At 34.2% G+C, this 27,515-nt stretch overlaps 1 protein-coding gene across 3 annotated transcripts in view; it reads left to right on the top strand.

The window, feature by feature from the left end:
- The window catches only part of GPHN (gephyrin), a 632,007-nt gene that overhangs the window by 261,592 nt on the left and 342,900 nt on the right, over positions 1-27,515 (top strand). For all 3 annotated transcript variants that reach the window (XM_042989931.1, XM_042989933.1, XM_042989932.1), the window contains exon 3: positions 17,422-17,479. In XM_042989931.1, the coding sequence (XP_042845865.1) occupies positions 17,422-17,479 (58 nt within the window). The remainder of the gene's footprint in view (positions 1-17,421; positions 17,480-27,515) is intronic.

Consider the following 27,515-nt stretch of genomic DNA (forward strand, 5'->3'; position numbering starts at 1 on the left):
GGCAGCCCGCCCAGCAAGGGAGAGCCCCCGGGTCTGGCTTGCAAAAGCGGAGGGGCTGGACTGTGTGAGTTCTGACAGCCAGCGGGACTTAACATCTGGAATGTTATAAGTTAACAGCTCTGCTCGGAGAGCGGGAGGGCGAGAGAACAACAAGAGGGAGAGGTGTTGAGCCCCAGAAGACAGAGTTCAGCTTGACAGGGAACAAAGGCGCTGGCATTTCTCTCCCATCCCCTAGCCGAAATCCCAAAGGGAACCAGTTTCTGTCACCGTAGTTGCTTGCACTGTGCAAACACCAATGCTGTGCTTCTGTGGATCAATCCCTCTGATGGGTCTGCCTGCCCCCCTCCCGGTGCTGCAGGGCCCCTCCCTCAGGGGACCACCCACAGCAAAGTGAGCTAAGCCTGCCCTTCCCACACCTGTGCACCTTGCAGATCCACCCTGGCTAATACGCCAGATCCCATAGAAGCAGCACCACAAGCCTGGCAGTGTGCAAGTAGCCCTACCACTCCACGGTGAGTTCTGCCCCTGGGAGAGGGGAAGATAAGGTACACACCAGTCTGACTGTGGCCCCACCGCAGACATCAAGTCTGACTGCGGCCCCGCCCACCAAAACAAGTTACTCCAGACAGCACAGGGGAAGTGCCCTGTAGTTCCGCCCCACTCTAGAGACTATCCAAAATGACGTAATGGAAGAATTATCCTCAAAAGAAACTCCAGGAAGTAGCGACAACTAACAAATTGATCAAAAACGCTTTAAGCAATATAATGGAACAAGAATTTAGAATAATAGTCATAAAATTAATCGCTGGGCTTGAAACAAGTATAGAGGACAGCAGAGAATCTATTGCTACAGAGATCAAGGGACTAAGAAACAGTCAGGAGGAGCTAAAAAATGCTACAAATGAGGTGCAAAATAAAATACGGGCGACCACAGCTCAGATTGAACAGGAAGAGGAGAGAATATGTGAATTAGAAGATAAAATTATGGAAAAAGATGAAGCTGAGAAAAAGATAAAAAAATCCAGGAGTATGAGGGAAAAATTAGAGAACCAAGTGATGCAATGAAATGCAACAATATCCATATAATAGGGATTCCAGAGGAGGAAGGGAGAGAGAAAGGGGCTGAAGGTGTACTTGAACAAATCATAGCTGAGAACTTCCCTGATCTGGGGAAGGAAAAAGGCATTGAAATCCAAGAGGCACAGAGAACTCCCTTCAGATGTAACTTGAATTGATCTTCTGTACAACATATCATAGTGAAACTGGCAAAATACAAGGATAAAGAGAAAATTCTGAAAGCAGCTAGGGAAAAATGCACTCTAACATATAAAGGGAAACCGGTAAGACTAGTGACAGATCTATCTACTGAAACTTGGCAGGCCAGACAGGAATGCAAGGAAATCTTCAATGTGATAAACAGAAAAAAATATGCAGCCAAGAATCCTTTATCCAGCAAGTTTGTCATTCAGAATAGAAAGAAAGATAAAGGTCTTCCCAAACAAACAACAACTGAAGGAATTCATCACCACTAAACCAGCCCTACAAGACATCCTAAGGGGGATTCTGTGAGTGAAATGTTGCAAGGACTACAAAGTACCAGAGACATCACTACAAGCATGAAACCTACAGATCACAATGACTCTAAACCCATATCTTTCAAATAACACTGAATGCAAATGGACTAAATGTTCCAAGCAAAAGACATAGAGTATCAGAATGGATAAAAATCAAAACCCATCTATTTGCTGTCTACAAGAGACTCATTTTAGACCTGGGGACACCATCAGGTTGAAAGTGAGGGGATGGAGAACTAGCTTTCATGCTACTGGAAGTCAAAAGAAAGCTGGAGTAGCCATATTTATATCAGACAAACTAGACTATAAATTAAAGGCTGTAACGAGATGAACAAGGGCATTATATAATAATTACAGGGTCTATCCATCAGGAAGAGCTAATAATTATGAATGTCTATGCGCTGAATACGGGAGCCCCCAAATATATAAAAACAATCACAAACATAAGCAACCTTATTGATAAGAATGTGGTAATTGCAGGGACTTTAATACTCCACTTACAACAATGGATAGATCATCTAGACACAGATTCAATAAAGAAACAAGGGCCCTGAATGATACATTGGATCAGATGGACTTGACAGATACATTTAGAACTCTGCATCCCAAAGCAACAGAATATACTTTCTTCTCGAGTGCACATGGAACATTCTCCAAGATAGATCACATAATGGGTCATAAAACAGCCCTTCATAAGTATACAAGAATTGAGATCATACCAGGCACACTTTCGGACCACAATGCTATGAAACTTGAAATCAACCACAGGAAAAAGTCTGGAAAACCTCCAAAGCATGGAGGTTAAAGAACACCCTACTAAAGAATGAATGGGCCAACCAGGCAATTAGAGAAGAAATTTAAAAAAATACATGGAAACAAATGAAAATGAAAATACAACAATCCAAACCTTGTGGGATGCAGCAAAGGCAGTCCTGAGAGGAAAATACATTGCAATGCAGGCCTATCTCAAGAAACAAGAAAAATCCCAAACACAAAATCTAACAGCACACCTAAAGGAAATGGAAGCAGAACAGCAAAGACACCCCAAACCCAGCAGAAGAAGAGAAATAATAAAGATCAGAGCAGAAATAAACAATATAGAATCTAAAAAAACTGTAGAGCAGATCAATGAAACCAAGAGTTGGTTTTTTGAAAAAATAAACAAAATTGATAAACCACTAGACAGGCTTCTCAAAAAGAAAAGGGAGATGACCCAAATAGATAAAATCATGAATGAAAATGGAATTATTACAGCCAATCCCCCAGAAATACAAGCAATTATCAGAGAATACTATGAAAAATTATATGCCCACAGACTGGACAACCTGGAAGAAATGGACAAATTCCTAAACATCCACACACTACCAAAACTCAAACGGGAAGAAACAGAAAATTTAAACGGATCCATAACTAGGGAAGAAATAGTATCAGTTATCAAATCTCCCAACAAATAAGAGTCCTGGACCAGAGGACTTCCCTGGAGAATTCTACTGGACATTTAAAGGAGAGTTAATACCTATCTTTCTCAACTGTTCCAAAAAATAGAAATGAAAGGAAAACTTACAGACTCATTCTGTGAAGCTAGCATTACTTTGATTCCCAAATCAGACAGAGACCCAGCAAAAAAAGAGAACTACAGGCCAATATCCCTGATGAATATGGATGCAAAAATTCTCAATAAGATACTAGCAAATCGAATTCAACAGCATATTAAAAGAATTATGCCCCATGATCAAGTGGGATTCATTCCTGGGATGCAGGGCTGGTTCAACATTCGCAAATCAATCAATGTGATAGATCACATTAATAAAAGAAAAGATAAGAACGATATGATCCTGTCAATAGCTGCAGAAAAAGCATTTGACAAAATTTAGCACCCTTTCTTAATAATAATCCTCGAAAAAGTCGAGATAGAAGGAACATACTTAAACATCATAAAAGCCATTAATGAAAAGCCCACAGCTAATATCATCATCAATGGGGAAAAACTGAGAGCTTTTTCCCTGAGTTCAGGAACACGACAGGGATGTCCACTCTCACTGCTGTTGTTTAACATAGTGTTGGAAGTGCTAGCATCAGTAATTAGACAACAAAAGGAAATCAAAGGCATCCAAATTGGCAATGATGAAGTCAAGCTTTCACTTTTTGCGGATGACATAATATTACACGTGGAAAACCCGATAGACTGCACCAAAAATCTGCTAGAACTGATACATGAATTCAGCAAAGTCACGGGATACAAAATCAATTTACAGAAATCAGTTGCATTCCTATACACTAATAATGAAGCATCAGAAAGACAAATAAAGAAACTGATCCCATTCACAATTGCACCAAGAAGCATAAAATACCTAGGAATAAACCTAACCAAAAATGTAAAAGATCAGTATGCTGAAAACTATAGAAACCTTATGGAGGAAATTGAAGAAGATATAAAGAAATGGAAAAACATTCCATGCTCATGGATTGGAAGTATAAATATTGTTAAAATGTCAATACTACCCAAAGCTATGTACACATTCAATGCAATCCCAATCAAAATTGCACCAGCATTCTTCTCGAAGCTAGAACAAGCAATCCTAAAATTTGTATGGAACCACAAAAGACCCTGAATAGCCAAAGTAATTTTGAAGAAGAAGACCAAAGCGGGAGGCATCACAATCCCAGACTTTAGCCTCTACTACAAAGCTATAATCATCAAGACAGCATGGTAGTGGCACAAAAACAGACACATAGACCAATGGAATAGAATAGAAACCCCAGAACTAGACCCACAAACGTATGGCCAACTCATCTTTGACAAAGCAGGAAAGAACATCCAATGGAAAAAAGACAGTCTCTTTAACAAATGGTGCTGGGAGAACTGGACAGCAACATGCAGAAGGTTGAAACTAGACCACTTTCTCACACCATTCACAAAAATAAACTCAAAATGGATAAAGGACCTGAATGTGAGACAGGAAACCATCAAAACCCTATAGGAGAAAGCAGGAAAAAACCTCTCTGACCTCAGCCGCAGCAACTTCTTACTTGACACATCCCCAAAGGCAAAGGAATTAAAAGCAAAAGTGAACTATTGGGACCTCATGAAGATAAAAAGCTCTGCACTGCCAAGGAAACAATCAACAAAACTAAAAGGCAACCAACAGAATGGGAAAAGATATTTGCAAATGACATATCGGACAAAGGGCTAGTATCCAAAATCTATAAAGAGCTCACCAAACTCCACACCCAAAAAACAAATAACCCAGTGAAGACATGGGCAGAAAACATGAATAGACACTTCTCTAAAGAAGACATCCAGATGGCCAACAGGCACCTGAAAAGATGCTCAATGTCACTCCTCATCAGGGAAATACAAATCAAAACCATACTCAGATATAACCTCACGCCAGTCAGAGTGGCTAAAAGGAGCAAATCAGGAGACTATAGATGCTGGCGAGGATGTGGATAAACCGGAACCCTCTTCCACTGTTGGTGGGAATGCAAACTGGTGCAGCCGCTCTGGAAAACAGTGTGGAGGTTCCTCAAAAAATTAAAAATAGGTCTACCCTATGACCCAGCAATAGCACTGCTAGGAATTTCCCCAAGGGATACAGGAGTGCTGATGCATAGAGGCACTTGTGCCCCAATGTTTATAGCAGCACTTTCAACAATAGCCAAATTATGGAAAGAGCCTAAATGTCCATCAACTGATGAATGGATAAAGAAATTGTGGTTTATATACACAATGGAATACTACTTGGCAATGAGAAAGAATGAAATATGGCCTTTTGTAGCAACGTGGATGGAACTGGAGAGTGTTATACTAAGTGAAATAAGTCATAAAGAGAAAGACAGATACCATATGTTTTCACTCTTATGTGGATCCTGAGAAACTTAACAAAAGACCATGGGGGAGGGGGAGAAAAAAAGAAAAAAAAAAGAGGTTAGAGAGGGAGGGAGCCAAAACATAAGAGACTCTTAAAAATTGAAAACAAACTGAGGGTTGATGGGGGGGTGGGAGGGAGGGGAGGGTGGGTGATGGGTATTGAGGAGGGCACCTGTTGGGATGAGCACTGGGTGTTGTATGGAAACCAATTTGACAATAAATTTCATATTTTAAAAAAATGAAAAAAAAGTCAGGTATTCCAGATGTACCATACAATGAGATATTTAGTCAATTATTTGATACTCACATGGGAATTTTCAAAGTTATTGAACACAATTTTACCTAACCTAACTTTTATTTCTATCTGCTTGATTTAATATTTGCTTTACATAGTTATGTTATTGTTCAAATAAGAGCAGACCAGAGTTCCTTCCTTTGTGCTGTTAGCATGCATCCACTTTCCAGGTTGGTTTTTGTCTTCCTCTATTTGACAGCATATTTAGAAATTTAGCTGTATTTCAAAATGACACAAAGTATACTTCTTTAGAGTCTATGAAAATTTGAAAGATGGTTTGCTTCTATACTGTTGTATTTCCAGATCTGCTCAGATATTACACCTTTTTCTTAAAGCATGCCTTTTCTCTGAATGTCACTGAAATTGTGATATTAAAACCTAAAACTTCTTCCCCTAATGGAATAAAATTTAGAGAACTGTTGATTTATGGGCTTCTCTCCCAAGAAACCATATTTTGAAAGATTGATGCATATAGTAGCATTTTACATTATGTGTGACTGATTATAGTTAGACCTAGACACTGTTTAATACTTTCCTTTTTAGAGGAGTGTGGGTTTTTTTGTGTTTTTTAATTAAAAAATTGCACTTTATTTGAGGCACCTGGTGATTTTATATTTATATTATTTATATTTATTTGAAGCGTATGGTGATTTATAGCATTTAAGATAACTTTAAGAAATCAAAAAGTATTATGAGAAAGAAAAAATTGTTGAATGAAACATTTATGACAAATCAGTGGCAGAAATATAATTGAATGAAGGGACATCCAGTTTCTTGATTTGATAATTTTACCATTTTTTGTCTTAACACTGTAAATCTTAAAATAAACCAGTGATAAGCCACATTATTAGGAGATATAATTTCTTGTAACAATTTTAGATTTGAATTTTAATTAGAGCTGGTGCTAGGACTTTATTGAGTACCACAGGGCCTTAAGCATAGGATAAAAATAGACTAAAATAACCACTTGTGGAATTTGTTGGATATGCGTGTATGTTACATAAGTCTAGTAGTCTCCTTTTATATCTGATAGAAGTTTTCTAATGGGATCATAATCTTTAGCATCATTTAGATAACATGATCGCCCTGGGAGGAAAAAAGATTAACCTTACTTAATGTTTAAGTGACATCTGATAACTTCTAAAATAGAGAGAACCAAGCCCTATGCACAGATATTTTTAGAATATTGTCTACGTAAGGCTAATTCATTAATATTAATGTATGAAGCAATAGTTTGGCTTCTTATAAAATCACTGAACATTTCCTACTTCTTCTGTCAAGTTGAAAGCTCTGAGAGTAGAATACTGCTCAAACTAAGACATCTAAGAATTATTTTATAAAAGAAGTCAGTTTACACCACATTGTGTGTACCAAAAATGTATGATAAAAATTATTAAAATGGAGATACTGCTTTTAACAAAGGATTCCCTGAAGAGTGTGGTTAACATTTTCATCATTCATTAATTTACTGAACATTTTTACCAAGCTTTAAGTGACCACTGTGTGTCAGTTACAAAACTAACTCAAAATGTAATCTGTACCTTCCTAATCTAATGGGAAATATAGGTCTCTGGGTAAATAATAAATATAACAACAACAACAATAAATCCCAGAATGCAGGTAAGAGTAAGGTACTACTTATAGTAGAAAAAGAGCATATCTCTGATTCTAGAATCTAGATAAATCCTGTAAAAGTGATATTTTGCTCCTGAAGGATGATTAGGAGTTTCAGGGATGCAGAAGGGCTTTCAGCTTAGGGGTAATACAAAGACAAAGAGGCAAGGGAATGCCTAATGCATTAATGAAACTACTGATAATTGTGCATGGCTAGAATGAAGAGGCTGTGAGAGTGTAACAGGAAATGAGAAAAAAAAAGGAGTCAAACATTGGGTTACAAAGGGAGTTGTTTCATCAAACTTAAGATATTAAATATAAAATAAGGATGCAACATGACAAAAATTACATTTTAGAAAGGTCTGACTGGTGCATCTATGATAAGAATACTGTTAAAACTGTGGTTAGAAATTATAAACTCTTAAATAACAATCTGGAAGTAGAGGAATAAGTATTTTCAAGATAAATTAAGCTAAGTAGAAATATGACTCAGTTACTAATTGTTGTAGGGACTAAGAGGAAGACATCCAAGAATATTTCCACAATTCTGACATGGACTTCTGGATGAAGTAATATTTACTACAGCAAAAATTGGGGAAAAGTAAAGGAGAAGCAGATTTTAGGTAGGGACAGAAAATTAAAATATTTCAGAGCAACTCTGAATTACCTTTAAACATCACTATTACCAATAAATTTGGACCTTTTTTTTTTTCTGGAATGGTTTCACTTATGGCAATAACCACTATCTACATATTTCTTTATTTTATTACATAGGTAGTAGACTATTTCATTCAGAAAAGTCATATAATTAAAACTTTTAAAAGAAATCTGTATTAAGAAAATTAATGAATTATCATACTTAATACTTAAAGTAAGTTAGGAAAGCCAGGCATAGTTATGCTTCAATAGGCAATTGTTGACAACATACAAAAAGAGATATGGAACACTTTACATAATAAAGCAAATGTTAGGCTACCAAAAGGTGTCTCAGTAAATTTAAAAAGATTAAAATCATATAAAGTATCTTCTCTGACCACAATGGGATGAAGCTAGAAATTAACAAAGGGGGGAAACTAGAAAATTGACAGTATATGAAAATTAAGTAATTCATTCTTAACCAGTGGTTCAAAAAGTAGTCATTAGTAAAATATTTTGAGACAGATGAAAACAAAACACAACATACCAGATTTCATGAGATGCTGTGAAAGCACTGTTCAGAGGGATATTTATAGCTAGAAATGCCATCATTAGAAAGGAAGAAATATCTTCAATGAATGAGCTAACTTTATACCTTGAAGAACTGGAAAAGAAGTGACAACTAAACCCCAAACTAGCAAACACAGTTGTGACAACAACATAAGAGTGGGAGGAGGATAGAGGTATAGAGTAGCAGAGTTTTGTTTTTTTTTATGCTATTGAAGTTATCAATTCAACCAGATGGTTATAAATTTAGGAAGTTAAATATATTCCTCATGAAAGCCACAAAGAAAATATCTAAAAGATACATAACAGAAAATGACAAAGGAATCAAAATACAGTAAAACCTTGGTTTCCAAACATAATTTGTTGTGGAGACATGCTTGTATATCAAAGCAAATTTCAAGAACCATTGCCTCAGTTGTGATCATGTGACATTCAGTATCATATACTACTCATAAGACATCACTCATTTATTAATTTGAAATTTATTAGAAATGTTTGCTCATCTTGCAGAACACTCACAGAACATGGTATTTGCAATCAAGCTTTTACTGTAATTCATTACAAAGAAAAAGAAAAAAATCAGCTAAACACAAGATAAGACAATAATGCAAGGATAGAAAGAGGGAAAAAGAAAAGGGAGAAAGGAAGAAAATGATAAGGATTTGGATGGAGACAAATGAAATACAGAAGAATAGAAAACCAACAGAGAAAATGAAACCAAAAGTTTGTTCTTTGAAAAGATTAAGAAAATCTTAGCTAGATTGACTAAGAAAAAAGAGAAGATACAAAAGCTAGTCAGAGATGAAGGTGGGAATATTACTACCAACTTTCAAAAATAAAAGGATTATAAAGAATACTGTGAACAATTGTATGCCCACAAATGGATGACCTAGATGAATAGACAGATTCCAAGAAACATGTGAATTACCTCAACTGACAGAAGAAATAGGAAATATCAGCAGATCTATGACAAATAAAGAGATTGAACAGTAATCAAAAACCTCCCAACAAAGAAACATCTAGGACCAGATGGCTTCATTTGTGAATGAAACCAAACACTTAAAGAAGAATTAACACCAGTGCTTCTCGACATCTTCCAAAAAATTCAAGAGGATAGAACATCTGTAATGAGGCCAGCATAACCTTGATACGAAAGCCAGAAAAAGACATCACATCATATGTATCCATTATGAATACATATAGGTACAAAAAATACTAGGAAACTGAATTCAACAACATATCAAAAGGATTATACACCATGACCAAATAAGATTATCACAAGAATTCAAGAATAATTCAATATAATAAAATCACTGTAATACAATACATTAAAGAATGGAGAAAAAAAAAAACCCACATCATCATCTCATTTGACACAAAATGCATTTAACAAAAATTTAAAATCTAACACCCTTTTTTGATGAAAATACTTTGAAAACTAGGAGTAGAAGGGCACTTCCTTAACATGATAAAAGACATGAAAAACACATCTAACATGCTCAGTGGTGAAAAACGGAAAAACTTTTCTTTTAAATCCAGGAACAAGACAAGAGTGTTTATTTTCACCACTGATATTGAACACTGCATTGGAAGTTCTAGCCAAAGCAATTAGACATGGAAAAGAAATAAAAGACATCCATACTGTTCAGGAAAATGTAAATCTATTGCTATTCACAGTTAACTCTGATTCTATATATAGAATATCCTATGGAATGCAAAAAAAAGTTATAGCCAACAAAAGAGCCCACTAAAATTGCAGGGTAGAAGAACACAAAAATTATGCAGTTCTATATACCAGCATAAACAATCTGAAAAGGAAATTAAAAGCAATTCCTTTTAAAATGCCATCTGAAAAGTAAAATGTCTAGGAATAAATTTAACCTAGGAAATAAAAGACTCGTACAGTGAAAAATTACAAAAGCTGCTGAAAAAAACTGAAGATTAGCTAAAGAAATGAAAAGTCATCCCATGTTCATGGATTGGAGGACTTCATATTATTAAGATGTCAGTACTAGTCAATGTGATCTACAGATTCAGTGTAAACCCTATCAAAATTCAAACAGCCTTTTATAAATAGAAATGAGAAAACCATACCTGAAATTATGAAATTACAAGGGGCCACAAACAGCCAAAACAATTATATAAAAGAAGAACAAAATTGGAGAATGTTTCCCAATTTCAAAACTCACTACAAAGGTTACCAAAATCAAAACAGTGTGGCACTGTTATAAAATAGACCTATAGACCAGTGGAATAGAATTGAGGAACCAGAACTAAATCCATACATCTATGGGAAATTGATTTTAGACAAGGATGCTAAGTCAAAGTTGTAACAACAGCTTTGGGAAAGAAAAGTCTCTTTAACAAATACTGCTAGAACAGCTGGATGATCTTGGATTTGGCAACGGATGTTTGTTTTTCATCATGTTAAGTGTACTCTTTAATCCCCATCACCTATTTCACCACCACCCCCAACCTCCCCTCTAGTAAACCTCAGTTCTCGATGGTTAAGAGTCTATTTCTTGGTTTATCTCTTTTTTCTCCTTTGTTCATTTATTTTAGTTCTTAAATTCTACACTTGAGTGAGATCATATGGTATTTGTCTTTCTCTGACTTATTTCTCTTAGCAGTATATTCTCTAGCTCTATTTATGCTGTTGTGAATGGCATTCTTTTTTATGGCTGAATAATATTCCATTGTATATATAACACATCTTTATCCATTTATCTTCGATGGACATGTGGGCTGCTTCCATAATTTGGCTGTTGTAAATAATGCTTCAGTAAACATAGGGATGCATGTATCCTTTTGAATTACTGTTTCTGTGATAATGGATTTTTATATACGATACCAATAACATTAGCAACGACAACAAAAAAAAAGATAAATTGGACTTAACCAAAATTAAAAGCCTTAGTACATCAACAGACATTATCAAGATAGAAAATGAACTGGGTGTTGTATGGAAACCAATTTGACAATAAATTTCATATTAAAAAAAAAGAAAATGAAAGAGATAAAATATTTGGAAATCATATATTAGATAGCATTTAATATCCAGAATATGTAAAGAACTACAACTAAATAACAAAAAGACAACCCAATGTGAATGAAAATGGCCAGAGGACCTGAATAGAGATACTTCTCCAAAGAAGATAAACAAATGGCCAGCAAACATCTGAAAAGATGCTCTACATCACTAGTTGTTATGGAAATACAAGTCAAAACTACAAAGAATTACCAGTTTATACTTATTAGGGTGGCCATTAAAAAAAAACACACACACACTGGGGCGCCTGGGTGGTTCAGTCGGTTGAGTGTCCGACTTCGGCTCAGGTCATGATCTCACGGTCTGTGAGTTCAAGCCCTGCGTTGGGCTCTGTGCTGACAGCTCAGAGCCTGGAGCCTGCTTCGGATTCTGTGTCTCCCTCTCTCTCTGCCCTTCCCCCGCTCATGCTTTGTCTCTCTCTGTCTCTCTCTCTGTCTCTCTCTCTGTCTCTGTCAAAAATAAATAAACATTTGAAAAATAAATTAAAAAAACACACAACGATAAAAATAACAAGTGTTGGTAAGCATGAATTAGAACCCTCACACATTGCTGGTGGTGACGTAAAATGGTATAGCCACTGTGAAAAACTGTTTGGCAGTGCTTGAGTGCTAAACTTAGAGTTACCATATGACTGAGCATTTCCACCTCCTAGGTATATACCTAAAAGAATTAAAAAGAGAGACTCAGATACTTATATTCCAATGTTGGTTGCAGCATTATTCATAATAACAAAAAAATGGGAACAATTTTAAGTGTTCACTAACAGATGAATAGATAAAATGTAGTGTATATGCATCATGAGATATTATTCAGTCATTAAAAGGAATAAAGTGGTACTTGATACATGCTACAATGTGGATGCAGCTTGAAAACACTATGCGGAGTGAAATTAGCCACACACAAAAGGACAGATATTTTATGATTCCACTTATATGAGGTTCTTAAAGTAGTCGAATTCATAAAGAAAAAATCTGGAGAAAATGGGACATCAATTACTTAATAGTTATAGATTTTCTGCTTATGTGATAGAAAGCTTGGAAATAGTAATGACAGTTGCATATCACTGTGAATGTAATTGACATCACTGAATCATACATGTTAAAATGCAAATTTATTACATGTATTTTCCATGGCAAAATAAAAAGGAAAACAAAAACCAGTTGACCATAAATGTGACTTTAATTTATGGACTTTTAGTTGTACTCTGTTGCTATATGTCTGTCCTTATACCAGTACCACTTTGTATTGATTCCTGTAGCCTTCTAGTAACTTGAAATCAGCAAGTGGGAATCCTCGAACTTTCTTCTTTTCGTGATTGACTATTGTGTGTCTCTTGAATTTTCATATGAGTTTTACAATCTTCTTATGAATTTTAGAACTCGGTTCTTAAGCCAAGCTCTGCCATTACTAGTTCTGGGAATTTCAAAAAAAATTGCTTGTCTCATTTTTTTCATAATCATCATAGGTTATAGGAGTTAAATGAGAAAATACATGTAAATACATGTAAATGCTCAATATACTAATACTAGTAGTATTGGTACTATTATTACCACTGTCACTGTCAATGTAATACCATTTTTATATATTGACTAGAGTAAATTAGAACTCTACTAGTGTGTAGTCTTTCTTCAACAATGAGAAGTGTATTGTAATGGAAAGAACATGAAAATTGGAAAGATTCTGCCTTGAGTGCAGTAACAATGGAATATTGATAGTATGCTAAATTTATAAGTATTTTAAATCTGGCTATGTTTCTTGATGCCACAAAAATAGAAATGTATCTTCAGTAATCAGTTCATGGGACAAAATTGATGGTGAAGTTACCGTAATTTGGTTTTAGTTGTGGAATAGGAAAAAAAGATAGTTTGAAGTAAGTTTATTCTTGAAATTTCTTTTTTTTTATTTTTAAAATTTTTTAATGTTTTTATTTATTTTTGAGACAGAGAGAGAGCATTAGCAGGGGAGGTGCAGAGAGAGAGGGAGACACAGAATCTGAAGCAGGCTTTAGGCTCTGAGCTGTCAGCACAAAGCCCAACGTGGGGCTCAAACTCATGGAGTGTGAGATCATGACCTGAGCTGAAGTCGGACACTTACCGACTGAGCCACCCAGGCACCCCCTGAACTTTCTTTGTTTAAACTCACTTATGACTCAGTTTTTTTGTTTGTTTCTTTTTTTTTTTCATTACTTCTAGATTGTTTCTTTTTATGAGATTTTTTTTCTGAAGTTATATCAGCTTAAATTTTTTTTTATTCTATGTTATGTATAATACAGGGGCCCTCCAAGTCTCCTTTGTTTTAGAATACAATTATCCTACTGTTTTGTCAGCATACTATTCATATGCATATTATTTGTATCTCCCATATCCATTTTAATCCAAGTAGGTTCATATTAAATCATATTTTACTTGCCTTTTTTTAACAGTTAAAACCAGAGATGGCTGGGTGGCTCAGTCAGTTGAATATCCAACCCTTGATTTCAACTCAGTCCATGATCATAGGGTCATGGGATCAAGCCCCTCATAAGGCTCTTTGCTGAGCATGGAGCTTAAGATTCTCTCTCTCCCTCTGCCCCTCTTCCCCACTGACTCACTCACTCACTCAATCTCTCTCTCTCTCTCTCTCTCTCTCTCTCTCTCTGTCTCTCTCTCAAATAAAAAATAAATTAATTAAATTAAAACATTTAAGACCATTATGATTGAGAGGTGCCTGGGTGGTTCAGTCGGTTAAGCGTCCAACTCTTGCTTTCAGCTCAGGTCATGATCTCACAGTTTGTGAGTTCAAGCCTGATGTTGGGCTCTGTGCTGACAGTGTGGAGCCTACGTGGGATTTCTCTCTTCTTTCTCTCTGTCCTTCCCCAGCTTGTTCTCTCTGTCTCAATATATAAATAAACTTTTAAAAAAAAAAGACCATTATAATTGATTTGAGCTGATGTAGGAATACTAATCTGGAAGTTTACCTTCCCTAGGTTGGGATTTCAGGAAAGGCAGTATTTGAGTACTGTTAGTCAACATTAATCAAGAGAAAATGAGTTGTTTATTGAAGTTTATCATAGCAACTTTTAAATTTTTCTTCCAGAAGTCAACTGTTATCAACACTGCATCTTTGAATCATAACTGTACTAACAAATCAAAAGTATTTCTGTAATAGCCATTTATTTAAAAGTTGTTGTAGGCTGCTTGTGTTATTATCAGTTTATTTTACAATGATAGGTATTTTTTTAAAAACTCTTTTTTTGAAATAATTTCAAACTTTCAACTTCTGCCTAGTTCTATTGGGACACTTTACTGCTTTATATTACAGATACTTGTTTACTCAATCTGCTTCCATACAAGACTGTGATTTCTTTGCATCCTCATTCCCTTGGTTGTATCTATTACATAACATAAACTCAAAGAATAAAATTATTAACCCATTATTTGCAAGACTCTAAATTGAAGTCCTTGAGTTTTCAATAGTTTTTTTGCTCTAATTTCTTCATTGATATCCCAACAATCTCAACTTTTAATTTAAAAACTTAAATAATTGACAGTGAAAACATTTTTTAAATGCCTACTTCAAACATCTTACAGATGGTTATATAGGGGCATCTGGGTGGCTCAGTCACTTGAGTGTCTGACTCTTGATTTCAGCTGAGGTCATAATCCCAGGGTTTTGGGATTGAGCCCCAGATCGGGCTCTATGCTGAGCATGGAGCCTGCTTGAGATTCATTTTCTGTCTTCTCTCTCTCTCTCTCTCTCTCTCTCTCTCTCTCTCTCTCTCCTTGCTCCTCGCTCATCTCTCTCTTCTCTCTTCTCTCTCTCTCCTCCCCCTGTGCCCCTGTCCCTGACTCACATTCTCTCTAAAAAAAATTTAAAAATGGTTATATAATTTTTCATTTTAGTAGCTATGTCCTCTTGCTAGTTACTTATTATGGTCTTCTTTGGTATATCACTTGTATATATTGTATAATATGAATTAAGTTAAATGTCATGAGTGTTTTCATCATTCAGTTGTGGCACTTTAAATCTAGGAAGTAATTCTCAAATCAAGATATGAACCCTATTTCCATTAGCAAGTATAAATAGTAATATTAAAGAGTTTAAATGTAGACTTTTCAATAAAATTCATTTGGCCAGATAGTTATTTTTTAATGGAAACCAGAATGTCATTTTTATACGTTTATTTATTTATTTTGAGAGAGAAAGAGAGTACATAAGCAAGCACGCATGAGTGGAAGAGGGGCAGAGAGAAAGAGAAAAAGAGAATTCCAAGCAAGCTCCATGCTGTCAGCACAGAGCCTGACTTGAGGCTTAAACCCATGAAGCATGAGATCATGAGCTCAGCCAAACTCAAGAGTTAGACACTTAATCACCAGCAGCCCCAAAAATGTCATTTATTAATTTACTTTTGAGACAGGAGATGATATCCTAAAGTATCTAAAGTGTGTAAATGCCTTATTTGTGATTCTCTCTTTTCTAAAATTGAGATACTTATAAAGTCAAATAAGTAATCAGAAAGTTCCTTTTTAAGCACTGAATCTGAGTAATGATAGGTAAATAATCTTGGAGTTTAAGAACTTAGAGTTCCTATTTGATGGATATATGATAATCGCCAAGAAATGCAAGCTATCTTTAATTTAAAAATTTTAGTAGTGACTTTTTAAAAACTGAAAAGAAGTAGATGGTGTTAACTTTAATAACATAATTTAACTCAATATATCCATCATATTGTTTTAAAATGTACTCAGTTGTTTTAAATTAGTCTTTTTTGTATCAAGTATTTGAAATCTGTTATATATTTTACAATTAATGTGCATCTCAGTTGCCTCCTTCAATTGTGAAAATTACTGGATCACTCTGTGTCTCAATTTCCCCATTTTTACAATGATAACAGTTATAAGAATTAGATGATACATCACATGCCTGGCAAATAATAAGCATTACATAAATCTTAGCTACTTTCCAAAAAAAAAAATTTCAAACAGGTGAACATGGCATATAATAACCTCACTCCCTCAAGACAAAGATTGTATTTTAGGAATTAAATTGTAATCCTCAAAACACTCATCTCTTTCCTTTGGACAATGCTGGACACACCTCTCTGACTCTTGTTTAAATTATTTTTTTTAATGTTTATTTTTGAGAAAGTAAAAGCGCTAGTGGGAGAGGGGCAGAGAGAAAGGGAGACACAGGGCTCCATGCTAACACCAAAGATCCAAGATGTTGGGCTCCTACCCATGAGCCATGAGATCATGTCCTGAGCCGAAGTCAGATGCTTTACCAACTGAGTCACCCAGGCACTCCATACATTATTTTTAAAAAGAAGCAAAATCATTATTGGTTCATTAATTGTGACTCATGTACAACACTAAGATATTAATAACAAGGAAAACTATGATGGGAAATCTGGGAAATAAATCTCTTTACTTTCTACTCAGTGTTTTTTGTAAATTCAGAAGTACTCTAAAAAGTAAATTCTGTTAATTAAAAACAAACCAATAAGGAAACTACTGTGTCTGCTATTAGTGCTTCATACATCTTAGTTGTGACAGAATCCGTCAGTAAAAGTGGTAGCATCATTAAAAGTATCAATGAGAGAAGTTTACTTATAGTTAAAAATATAACTTAATATTTCCTCTTTTTGTCGTCATTCATTATCTACCACTTTTTAAGTAATATATGGAAAACCTAAGCATAAAATGTTGTTTTTACGTCATGGTTACTGGGGTGGGCAATGGGCAATTACTGGTGGCATTTTGATGCTAATGGAAGAAATAGTCCATATATTTTTTACACTATTGCTGGTTTTGAGAATATTTTCTTTTCCTAATTTCAGGTTGGGTGGGACTATATCAGCATACAAGATAGTACCAGATGAAATAGAAGAAATCAAGGTATAGTATGGCATTTTTCACCTCTACAAAGACTTAATATCTTGACAGGTCAGGGAAGTGGGGGGAAGGATTGCTTTTTCTTTGTACTATTGAATCTTTGGGTGTGTTAGGATATCATTTATTTCACAGTTATTCTCTTTTAATTAATATATATATATATCAGATAGATTTCAATTACCATTATCAATGCATTTCTATGAAAAATATTTGGAAAATCAAAAAAGAACCCTTTCCTATAAACTACGTTAAAAATCTACTTAAGAAACACTGTATAAAAGCATTAGAATGCATAACAGATTATCTTTCTATTTTGTTTTAATTTATTTTCCTTGTAAGCTTTCACTAACTATAAATAGTACCAGTCTTCTAGAAAATATTTCCTGGTTCCATTGAAAACACAGTATGCAAACTGCGACTTAAAATTTGTAGTACATTAAATGAAAAATTGATCTTATTCTTTGAAAATCACATCATTATTGCATTCTTCTGTTTTTAACATTTTACTAAGTCCTGTGGATTATTAGTCTTCTAGCATAACATGTGGCATAACATGCTCTGTAAGAGCAATTTACAATCCAATGAGAATTGAACTTACTATCTGTTACATAAATAAAATTTAACAACTGAGTAGCAATAGTCAAGGGTAACAGTACTGAGTTAAATTCTTAACAATGACATGTAAAGATCTCAACAAATCATTAAGCTTGATTTAATCAAACTTTCCAGAATTGAGTTCAATAAACTCAAATCTTAGTAAATTATTTTTTAATTTGCTTGCATTATTTTTAAATCCGTTAATGTAATTGGTCTCTATTAAATAATATACTATTAGTTATAACATGTCAGGTGTTCTGTATAGCCAATATCAGGAACTAATTCAATAATTACATTCTAGCATAAAAAAGTGTCAAATGACTCATTCGAACTTGATATAAATTCATAAAATAGTTTGGTTTGGAGAAACCTTAGGTCTAATCCAGCTTATGTTACTGAAAGAGGAGATATAAGGAATAAATTTGAGAGAAAAGAGGAATAATTTTGGACTTAATAATTTGAAATCTCTCTCAGATAACCAAATACTCATTAAATCATTGGATAAATCAGCCTGAAATTCAGAAGGAAGATAATTTTATCTTTCTGTTGATAATGGGATTTGTCCTTATCCAAGAATTGCTTGAGGCCATGCTAGTAAATGGAATCACCTAAAAGGATATACGAGGTAATAACTGTGAACCAAAACTGTTGACCCATTTAAGAGCTAGAGGATTCATGTATTTTTTATTAGCTTAATTAATTAGCAAAAACATTGCCAATTTTTTAATATTTTCCTCTAAAGAAGTAATTTTTCATTGTATTTTTTGAAATTTTAGAGTTATAAGAGTTATCCCTCAAGAAATTCCTTCAAAAAAACATAATTCATGGATGACATTAATATATGATTTTTTAAATTAATTGATGGCATTATATCTAAAACAGCTTCAGAGAGTTTGAGGCTTGAGGCATAAAAACATATGAAATTGCTTCCTGCTTTTTAAGGTGTCAGAAGAAAACCTTTTATAAAATATTTCATCAACTTTTATTTGATGGCACCAGTAGCATTTTCAACTGAAATCAGATATAATCTTTTTTGTTTGAATTGCAGGAAATGTGAAATACCTAGTTGTAATGTTCATTTTAGTTGGCAAATAACAGAGTAATTTTAAATATCTAAATAGTACAATTGCATTTAAATTTGAAATATATCCACAATATAACATGTATAAGTAATATATATGTGTATGTTTATTAGTAAATTATAATTGATTAATGAGGGGCACCTGGGTGGCTCAATTGGTTGAGCGTCCGATTTCTGCTCAGGTCGTGATCTCCTGGTCCGCGAGTTCGAGCCCCACTTTGAGCTCTGTGCTGACAGCTCAGAGCCTGGGGCCTGCTTCAGATTCTGTGTCTCCCTCTCTGTCTGCCCCTCCTCCCACTCATGTTCTGTCTCTCTCTCTCGGTGTCAAAAATAAATAAACATTGGGCGCCTGGGTGGCGCAGTCGGTTAAGCGTCCGACTTCAGCCAGGTCACGATCTCGCGGTCTGTGAGTTCGAGCCCCGCGTCAGGCTCTGGGCTGATGGCTCGGAGCCTGGAGCCTGTTTCCGATTCTGTGTCTCCCTCTCTCTCTGCCCCTCCCCCGTTCATGCTCTCTGTCCCAAAAATAAAAAAATAAAAAAATTAGAAAAAAAAACGTTGAAAAAAAAAATAAACATTAAAATATAATTGATTAATGAAACAATTCAATTTTTATAAGGTATGGTAATCTTTCACAATTTTTCTAGCACCAGAAATTATTATTTAGTTCATGCATAGTTTGAATTAAGCATGTATTTATTAATTACAATATATCACCTCATAGTCAATGGATGCTTGGCCAAAGGCTTAAGGGATAAAGTGCAAATACATTCCTGGCCCAGTTATGCCCATGTGTTCCACTCAATACCCTGAGTTTTTATTGTTTTCCATTCCTTGCTTTTATTTAGTTTTCCTTTATATACATCCCTAAATATTATAATATATTTGTATTTCTCTTTGAATTTTAAATGAATTATTTTGTGCCTTACTTTTTTGGTTCAACACTATGAGATTTATTCATAGTGTTTTCTTTCGCTAAGATTTTGGAGGGTTTTGTTTTTGTTCTTTTTGTTTTTGTTTTTTTGCTGTAAAATACTCCATTGTACCACAAATTATTGAGACTTCCCCTTCGCAGTGGGCATTCAGCTTGCTTCCATTTGGAGCTATTATGAGATATGATGTTATAAAATTCTTATAAAAGCATCCTGTGTAAAGTTTGTCTGAGGTATATACTAAGGAATGGAATTTCTGGGTTTTAAGTAATGTGTATTTTCAGCTTTTCTATATGAAGTCAAACTGTTTTCTAAGATAATTATACCAGTTATACTACCACCTTGGGTGTATTTATTTTAAATAGAAATATTTAAATATTCTTTAACTGTAATTTATATCGGTATAAATTTTTATATATGGGATGACTAAACTTACAAAATATTTTCAAATATATTTTTATTTTCCCAGCCCAATTTATTGCAAAAGCCATCTTGTCCACTACTTGTTTGAGTTGCCTCATTTATCATATACTAAATTTTCATGTGCCTTGGTACATACATATACATACACAAGTCTGTCTTTTCCTGAACTTTTGTTTCATCCATCTATTTACCAGTTTCACTGCTAGCACCACACTGTTGTGGTTATAGTGCTTTTAAAACATAATAGGAAATGTTTGGATGGGGAGGGGTGTTTGTTATTCTGTTGGTTCATGTATTAATTACTCCAGATAATATTACCGTAAGTTTATCAAATTTCAAAGGTATTCCTACTGATGAGACTTCTGATTCTAGCCAAGATATAGTAGCCCTATTCTTCCCAGATGTTTTCTTTTATAACTAAAAACCCCTGGACATTGCAAAATAAACAAGCATAGAAAGACTCTCAAGGGTAGGAAGAAGAAATCAGACTTTATAAGGACTTTAGGACTTGAGGAATGACACAGCAGTGAGTTAGCTGGGTTTCCTTTTTGCCTCCTATTTAAACTGAACAGAACACTGATGAAGCCTCTAACCTGGAAATACCCACAGGTACAGACAAAACAACAAAAAACTACAAAGGTCTGTCTCCTCAAGCCAAAGGACCCAGGACAAGGGTGGACTAACAGAACAAAACCCTTTGTTAATACTCAGCCTACTCCAGCCAAACACTAGTGGGGAAACTACTTAGTTCCCCCATGGTTTTAGCAGAGCCAAGCAGGAAGCTGATCTTCCTCACCCCCTGCTACCCCTAAAAGCAGATGGCAAAGCTTTGAATTTCTCCCCTGGTAGTGTTTGTTGGCAGGGCTGAGACGTTCAGTCTTCCACATGACAGAACAGATAGTGCTCTGATTTACCTGCCAGTATATTGTAGGTGAGGCCAAGTGGGTAGTTGATTTTCCATCAGCCCAGCGGAAACAGGCTGTGTTCTGCTTCCTACAGCAGGGTATTGTTAGTGGAGTCCAATGATGAGCCAAGTCTCCACCCCCACCCAGCAGCAATAAGACTAAAGAGACAGTGCAAGGTGGAACTACTCATCACTCTGCTTTACCTTCCCTTTCCTGTGTCACTGAGGCCTATAAGAGAAATGTAACTCCATCCCTGTCTGCATCAATAAGACTGAATGAGATGGAAATAATTGATACTTCATTCTCAGTACAAGTTAATCTTCTACTCGCCCTTTTGGTATCAGCAGGGCCCAGCAGGGAGCTGAACATATAACTCTACTTTCAGTAATGTGGAGGAAGGTGATGCCCCACTTTGGCCAGAAAGGTTTCAGCAGGGCCAAGAGAGGACCTAAACTTCTACCCTACTGTCTTTAATGAAGCAGTATGAAGCAGTGCCTCAATTTTGCCAGAGAGGTGTCAGTGGGACCCAGCAAGAAGCTGCACATATATATTCATATAGCCCTCATACCACACTACAACAAAGAGACATCTGCTTAAAAAAAAAAAAAAAAAGATTAAATAAGATGTAGAGTCTCATAATTTCCAGAATGCCCTGGGTATAGTAAAAAAATCACTCATCATACCAAGAGCAGGAAAAATCACAACCTCAGTGGAAAAAAATAGTCAATAGACACCAACACAAAGATGAATCAGACCTTAGAATTATCTGACAAAGATTTCAAAGCATTTATCATAAAAATGCTTCAACAAGCAATTACTAATTTTCTTGAAACAAATAAAGAAAATAGAAATGACAAAAAGGAACAAAATGTTAATTACGGAACTGAAAAGTACAATCACTAATATGAATGGCTGATTGGAGGAGGGAGGCAGGGAGCAGTTGTGCCAGAAGGAAGTGGAACAACATTTTTCAAGTGCTGAAAGAAAGAACTACCAATCACAAACTCCATATACAGTGAAGTTATTCTTCAGAAATGAAAGGGAAATAAGGACACAGTCAGACAAAAGAAAACTTAAGGAATTTGTCACTAGATAAAGTACCCTGTAAAAATGGCTAAATAAAATCTCTAAAGAGAATTAGAAAAGAAATGAAAAAAAGGAAATGAAAAAACTTAAAAAAGAGAGGAAAAGGAAATGACAGAAAAAGGCTTGCAATTTTTAAAAAAGGAAAGAACAGCTGAATGGATAAATATAGCAAGCTATCTTATAGTTTTCTTAAATCATATGTGAAGATTGAAGCAAAAATTTTAAAACTATATGATGTGCACAGTGCATGTAGAGTAAATGAATACAATCATATTTAAATGTGGGAAGGTAAAGGGAGACTAAGTGGAAGTAAATTTTGTGCATTTCATTTCAAATGATAAATGTCAATACCAGTAAATTGAGATAAGTTATATTTGTTTATTATAACATACAAAGCATCCACTCAAACCAACCACTAAAAAGCAATGTACAAAACACTGTACTCAAATACACTGTAAATTAAGATAGAATCTTAAAGTTTGTTCAAGTAATCCCCAATAAGGTATAAGAAAGAAGACAAATAATAAAATGGCACATTTTGGTACTAAGATGTAATTACCTTAAATATAAATAATTTAAATATACCAATGAAAAAGGTAGAAATTGATATATGGATTTCTAGAAATCCAATATATGTTATCCTCAAGAAATTCATTTGAAAAACAATGACATAGGTAGGTTGAAAATAAAAAGTTAGAAAAAGATATACCATGAATGCATTAATTTTTACAGAAGAGGAAATTTCTAAAGTCCATAATCCATGTTTCTTTCTCAAAAAAAAAACTAGAAAAAGATAAGCCAAATATTGTCAAAGCAAGAAGACAGGAAATACTCAAGAATTCTTAACAGTGAAATGGAAAACAGTAAAACAATGGAGAAAAATCAACAGAATAAAGAGTTCTTTTAAAAGCTCAATAAAGTTGATACACAGTAGACTAACAAAGATAAAACTGATACCAGGATTGAACAAAGACCACCACTACAAATCTTCCATCAATTAAGTGGATAATTAGAGAATACTGTGAAAAACTTTATACTTATAAATTGGGCATCTTAGCAGAAATAGACCACTTCCTCAAAAGCCACAAACTACCAACATGAAGAAAGATGAATAGACAATCTTTGTAGTCTTACAACCATTAATGAAATGAAATTCACAATGAAAAATCTAAAAAAGAAATATCCAGGTCAAGATGTTTCACTGGAGAGCTTTGCCAAATATTAAAGAAGAATTGACATCAATTTTAGTCTTTTCCAGAAAATAGAAGGGGAGGAAATACTTCCCACCTTATTTTATGAGGCTAGTATTTTCCTGATAACAAAATCAGGAAAACAGTGCAAAAAATGAACTACAGACCAATATCTATCATGAACTTAAAATCTACCAAATATTACCAAATTATATCCAATAATGTATAAAAAAATTATAGATCACTACCAAATGAGATTTATTTGAGGTATGCAAAACTTGTTCAACACTGGAAAAGCAATCAATCTAATCCACCATATCAACAAGCTAAAGAAAGATTATATGATTATATATATTGATGCAAAAAAAAGTGATAAAATCTAAAATCCATTCCTGATAAAAACTTTCAGCAAACTAAGAATAGAGGGGAACTTCTGAACTTGATAAATAGCATCTACAAAAAAACTTACCACTTAACAACATACTTAATGGTGAAAAAAACAAATGCTCTCCTCCTGGAACAAAAAGCAAAGTTGTCAACTCTCACTACTTTTTTCAACTGAGTATTAGAAGTTCTAAGCAGCACAATAAGGCAAGAAAAGTATTAAAAGGGACAAAGATTGGAAAGTAAGAAACAACACTCTCTTTTAGCAAATTGTATGATTGTCTACATAGAAAAAGGTATCTACAGAAAAATTCCTACAACTGTAATAAGTCAATTCAGTTAATTTGAGGAATGTAAGATCAACAGTCACACACACACAAAAACCCCAGTCAACACACATATGTTAATCTGTATGCTGAAAACTACAAAACGTTAACAAAATAAAGGGACACTTAAAGAAATGGACAGACATGCCATGTTCATGGGTTGGGAGACTGAACACACTAAAGATATCATTTCTCCCCATATTGATATACAGGTTTATGCAATTCCTATCAAAAACCCAACAAGGTTTTTTTGTAGACATACAATTATATAAGTTTATTCTAAAATTATACAGAAAAACCTAGGTCCTAGAACAGTTAAAATAATTTTGCAAAAGGACCAAGTGGAAGGACTAGCTCTATCCAATGGTAAAGTTTACTGTTAGTTACAGTAATCAAGACAGTGTAGTGTTGGCAGAAAAAAAAAATACATGAAACAGAATAGACAACCCATAAGTAAACTAACACAAATATGTTCAACAGATTTTTAATAAATCTGCAAAACCAGTTCAATGAATAACCTTTTCAAGAAATGATGCTGGAACAATTGGAATCCATAACTGCTCCCCACCCTCCAAAAAAACACCTCAACCTAAATCTCACACCTTATGCAAAAAATAACTCAATTTTAGCCTTTCTGACAGGGTTGAGGTAATATCTCATTATAGTTTTGATTTGTATTTCCCTGAAGATGAGTGATGTTGAGTATCTTTTCATGTGTCTGTTAGCCATCTGTATGTAGTCTTTGGAAAAATATCTATCCCTGTCTTCTGCCCATTTTTTAACTGGATTATTTGTTTCTTTGGTGTTGACTTTTATAATTTCTTTATATATTTTAGATACCATCCATTTATCAGATATGTCATTTGCAAATATCTTCTCCCATTGTGCAGGTTGCCTTTTAGTCTTATTGTTTCCTTTGCTGTGCAGAAGCTTTTCATCTTGACGAAGTGCTACTAGTTCATTTTGCTTTTGTTTCCCTTGCCTCAGGAGACATGTCTAGTAAGAAGTTGCTACAGCTGATGTCAAAGAGGTTACTGCCTGTTTTCTCCTCTAGGATGTTTATGGATTCCTGTCTCCCATTTAGTAATGTCTTGATTACTACAGCTTTGCTTTTCTTTTTCAAGATTGCTTTGGTGATTCAGGGTCTTTTGTGGTTCCATACATATTTTAGGATTGTTTGGTGTAGCTTTGTGAAAAATGCTGTTGGTATTTTGATAGGGATTGCATTAAATGTGAGGATTGCTTTGGATAGTACAGACATCTTAACAATATTTGTTCTTCCAGTCAACGAGCATGGGATATTTTTCCATTTCTTTGTGACTTGTTCAGTTTCTTTCATCAGTTTCTTCTGTTTGTCAGTTTGAAGGTCTTTCACTTCTTTGGGTAAATTTATTCCTAGGTATTTTATTCTTTTGACTGGAACTGTATGGGAATTCTTTTCTTGATTTCTCTTTGTGATAATTCATTATTAGAGTTTAGGAATTTAACAGATTTTTACATAATAATTTCATATCCTATGGCTTTACCGAATTTTTTCTAATAATTTTTTGGTGCAGTATTTAGGGTTTCTATCTATATAGTACTATGTCATATGAAAATAGTGATAGTTCTACTTCTTTTCAATTTGGGTGCCTTTTATTTCTTTTCTTACCTAATTGCTATGGCTAAGACTTCTAATACTATATTGAGTAAAACTGGTGAGAGTGGACATCTTTCTCTTGATCTTAGATAAAATGTTTTCAGCTTTTCACTGTTGAGTATGATATTAGCTATGAGTGTGACCTATATGGCCTTTATTATGTTGAGGTATGTTCCCTTTATACCCACTTTGTTCAAGAGTTTTCATCATAACTGAAGATTGTATTTTATTAAATGCTTTTTCTACATCTATTGAGATGATCTTATGATTTTTATCTTTCATTTTGTTAATGTGCTGATAATGTTGATTGATTTGTGAATGTTGAATTATTCTTGCATCCCTTGAATAAAGCCTTCTTGATCGTGGTGTATGATCTTTTTAATGCATTTCTGAATTCAGTTTGCTAATACTTTGTTGAAGATTTTTGCATTTCTGTTTATCAAGGATATTAGGAGATATATATATATATATATATATATATATATATTTTTTTTTTTTTTTTTTTTTTTTTTTTTTTTTTTTGGTAGTGTCCTTGTCTGGTTTTTGTGTCAGGGTAATTACTCCCAGCCTTGTAAAATGAGTTTGGAAGCTTTTCTTCCTGTTCAGTTTTTTGGAGGTGTTTGAGAAAGATAGATATTAAATCATTTTTGAATGTTTGATAGAATTCACTAGTGAAGCTATATGGTCTTAAACTTTTATTTGGGGGGATGTTTTTGACTACTGATTCAATCTCCTTTCTAGTAATTACTTTATTTATGTTTTCTTTTTCTTGCTGATTCAGTCTTACAAGATTGTATATATCTAGGCATTTATCATTTTTATCCAGTTTGTTGGCATGTAATTTTTTGCAGTAGTCTCTTATGATCCTGTCTGGTTCTGCGGTATCAGTTGTAACTTCTCTTCTTCATTTCTGATTTTATTTATTTGAGCCCACTCTCTTTTGAGTGAATCTAGCTAAAATTTTATCAGTTTTGTTTATCTTTTCAAAAAAAACACTTCTTAATTTCATTGATCTTTTCTATTGTCTTTTTAGTCTTCATTTATCTCAATCTGATATATATTATATCCTTACTCCTACTACCTTTGGGCTTGGTTTGTTCTTCTTTATTTAGTTTATGTGTAAATTTAGATTGTTTGAGATTTTTCTTGTTTTCTCAGGTAGGATTGTATTGCTATATTAAGGTCTCTCTTACAACTGGTTTTGCTGCATGCAGTAGATTTTGGTATTTAATATTTATGTTTTCATTTTTCTAGGTTTTTTTAATTTCTCTTTTGATTTCTTTGATGATCCATTGGTTGTTTAGTACTATGTTGTTTAATCTCCATGTATTTATGATTTTTCTCCAATTTCCTTCTTGTAATTGATTTCTGGTTTCATATCATTCTGGGAGGAAAAGATGCTTTGTATGATTTCAATCTTCTTGAATTTATTGAGATTTGTTTTCTGACCTAACATGTGGAGTATACTGGAGAATGTTT

The sequence above is a fragment of the Panthera tigris genome, chromosome B3 (genome assembly GCF_018350195.1).
Source record: "Panthera tigris isolate Pti1 chromosome B3, P.tigris_Pti1_mat1.1, whole genome shotgun sequence".
NCBI classification, from domain to species: domain Eukaryota; kingdom Metazoa; phylum Chordata; class Mammalia; order Carnivora; family Felidae; genus Panthera; species Panthera tigris.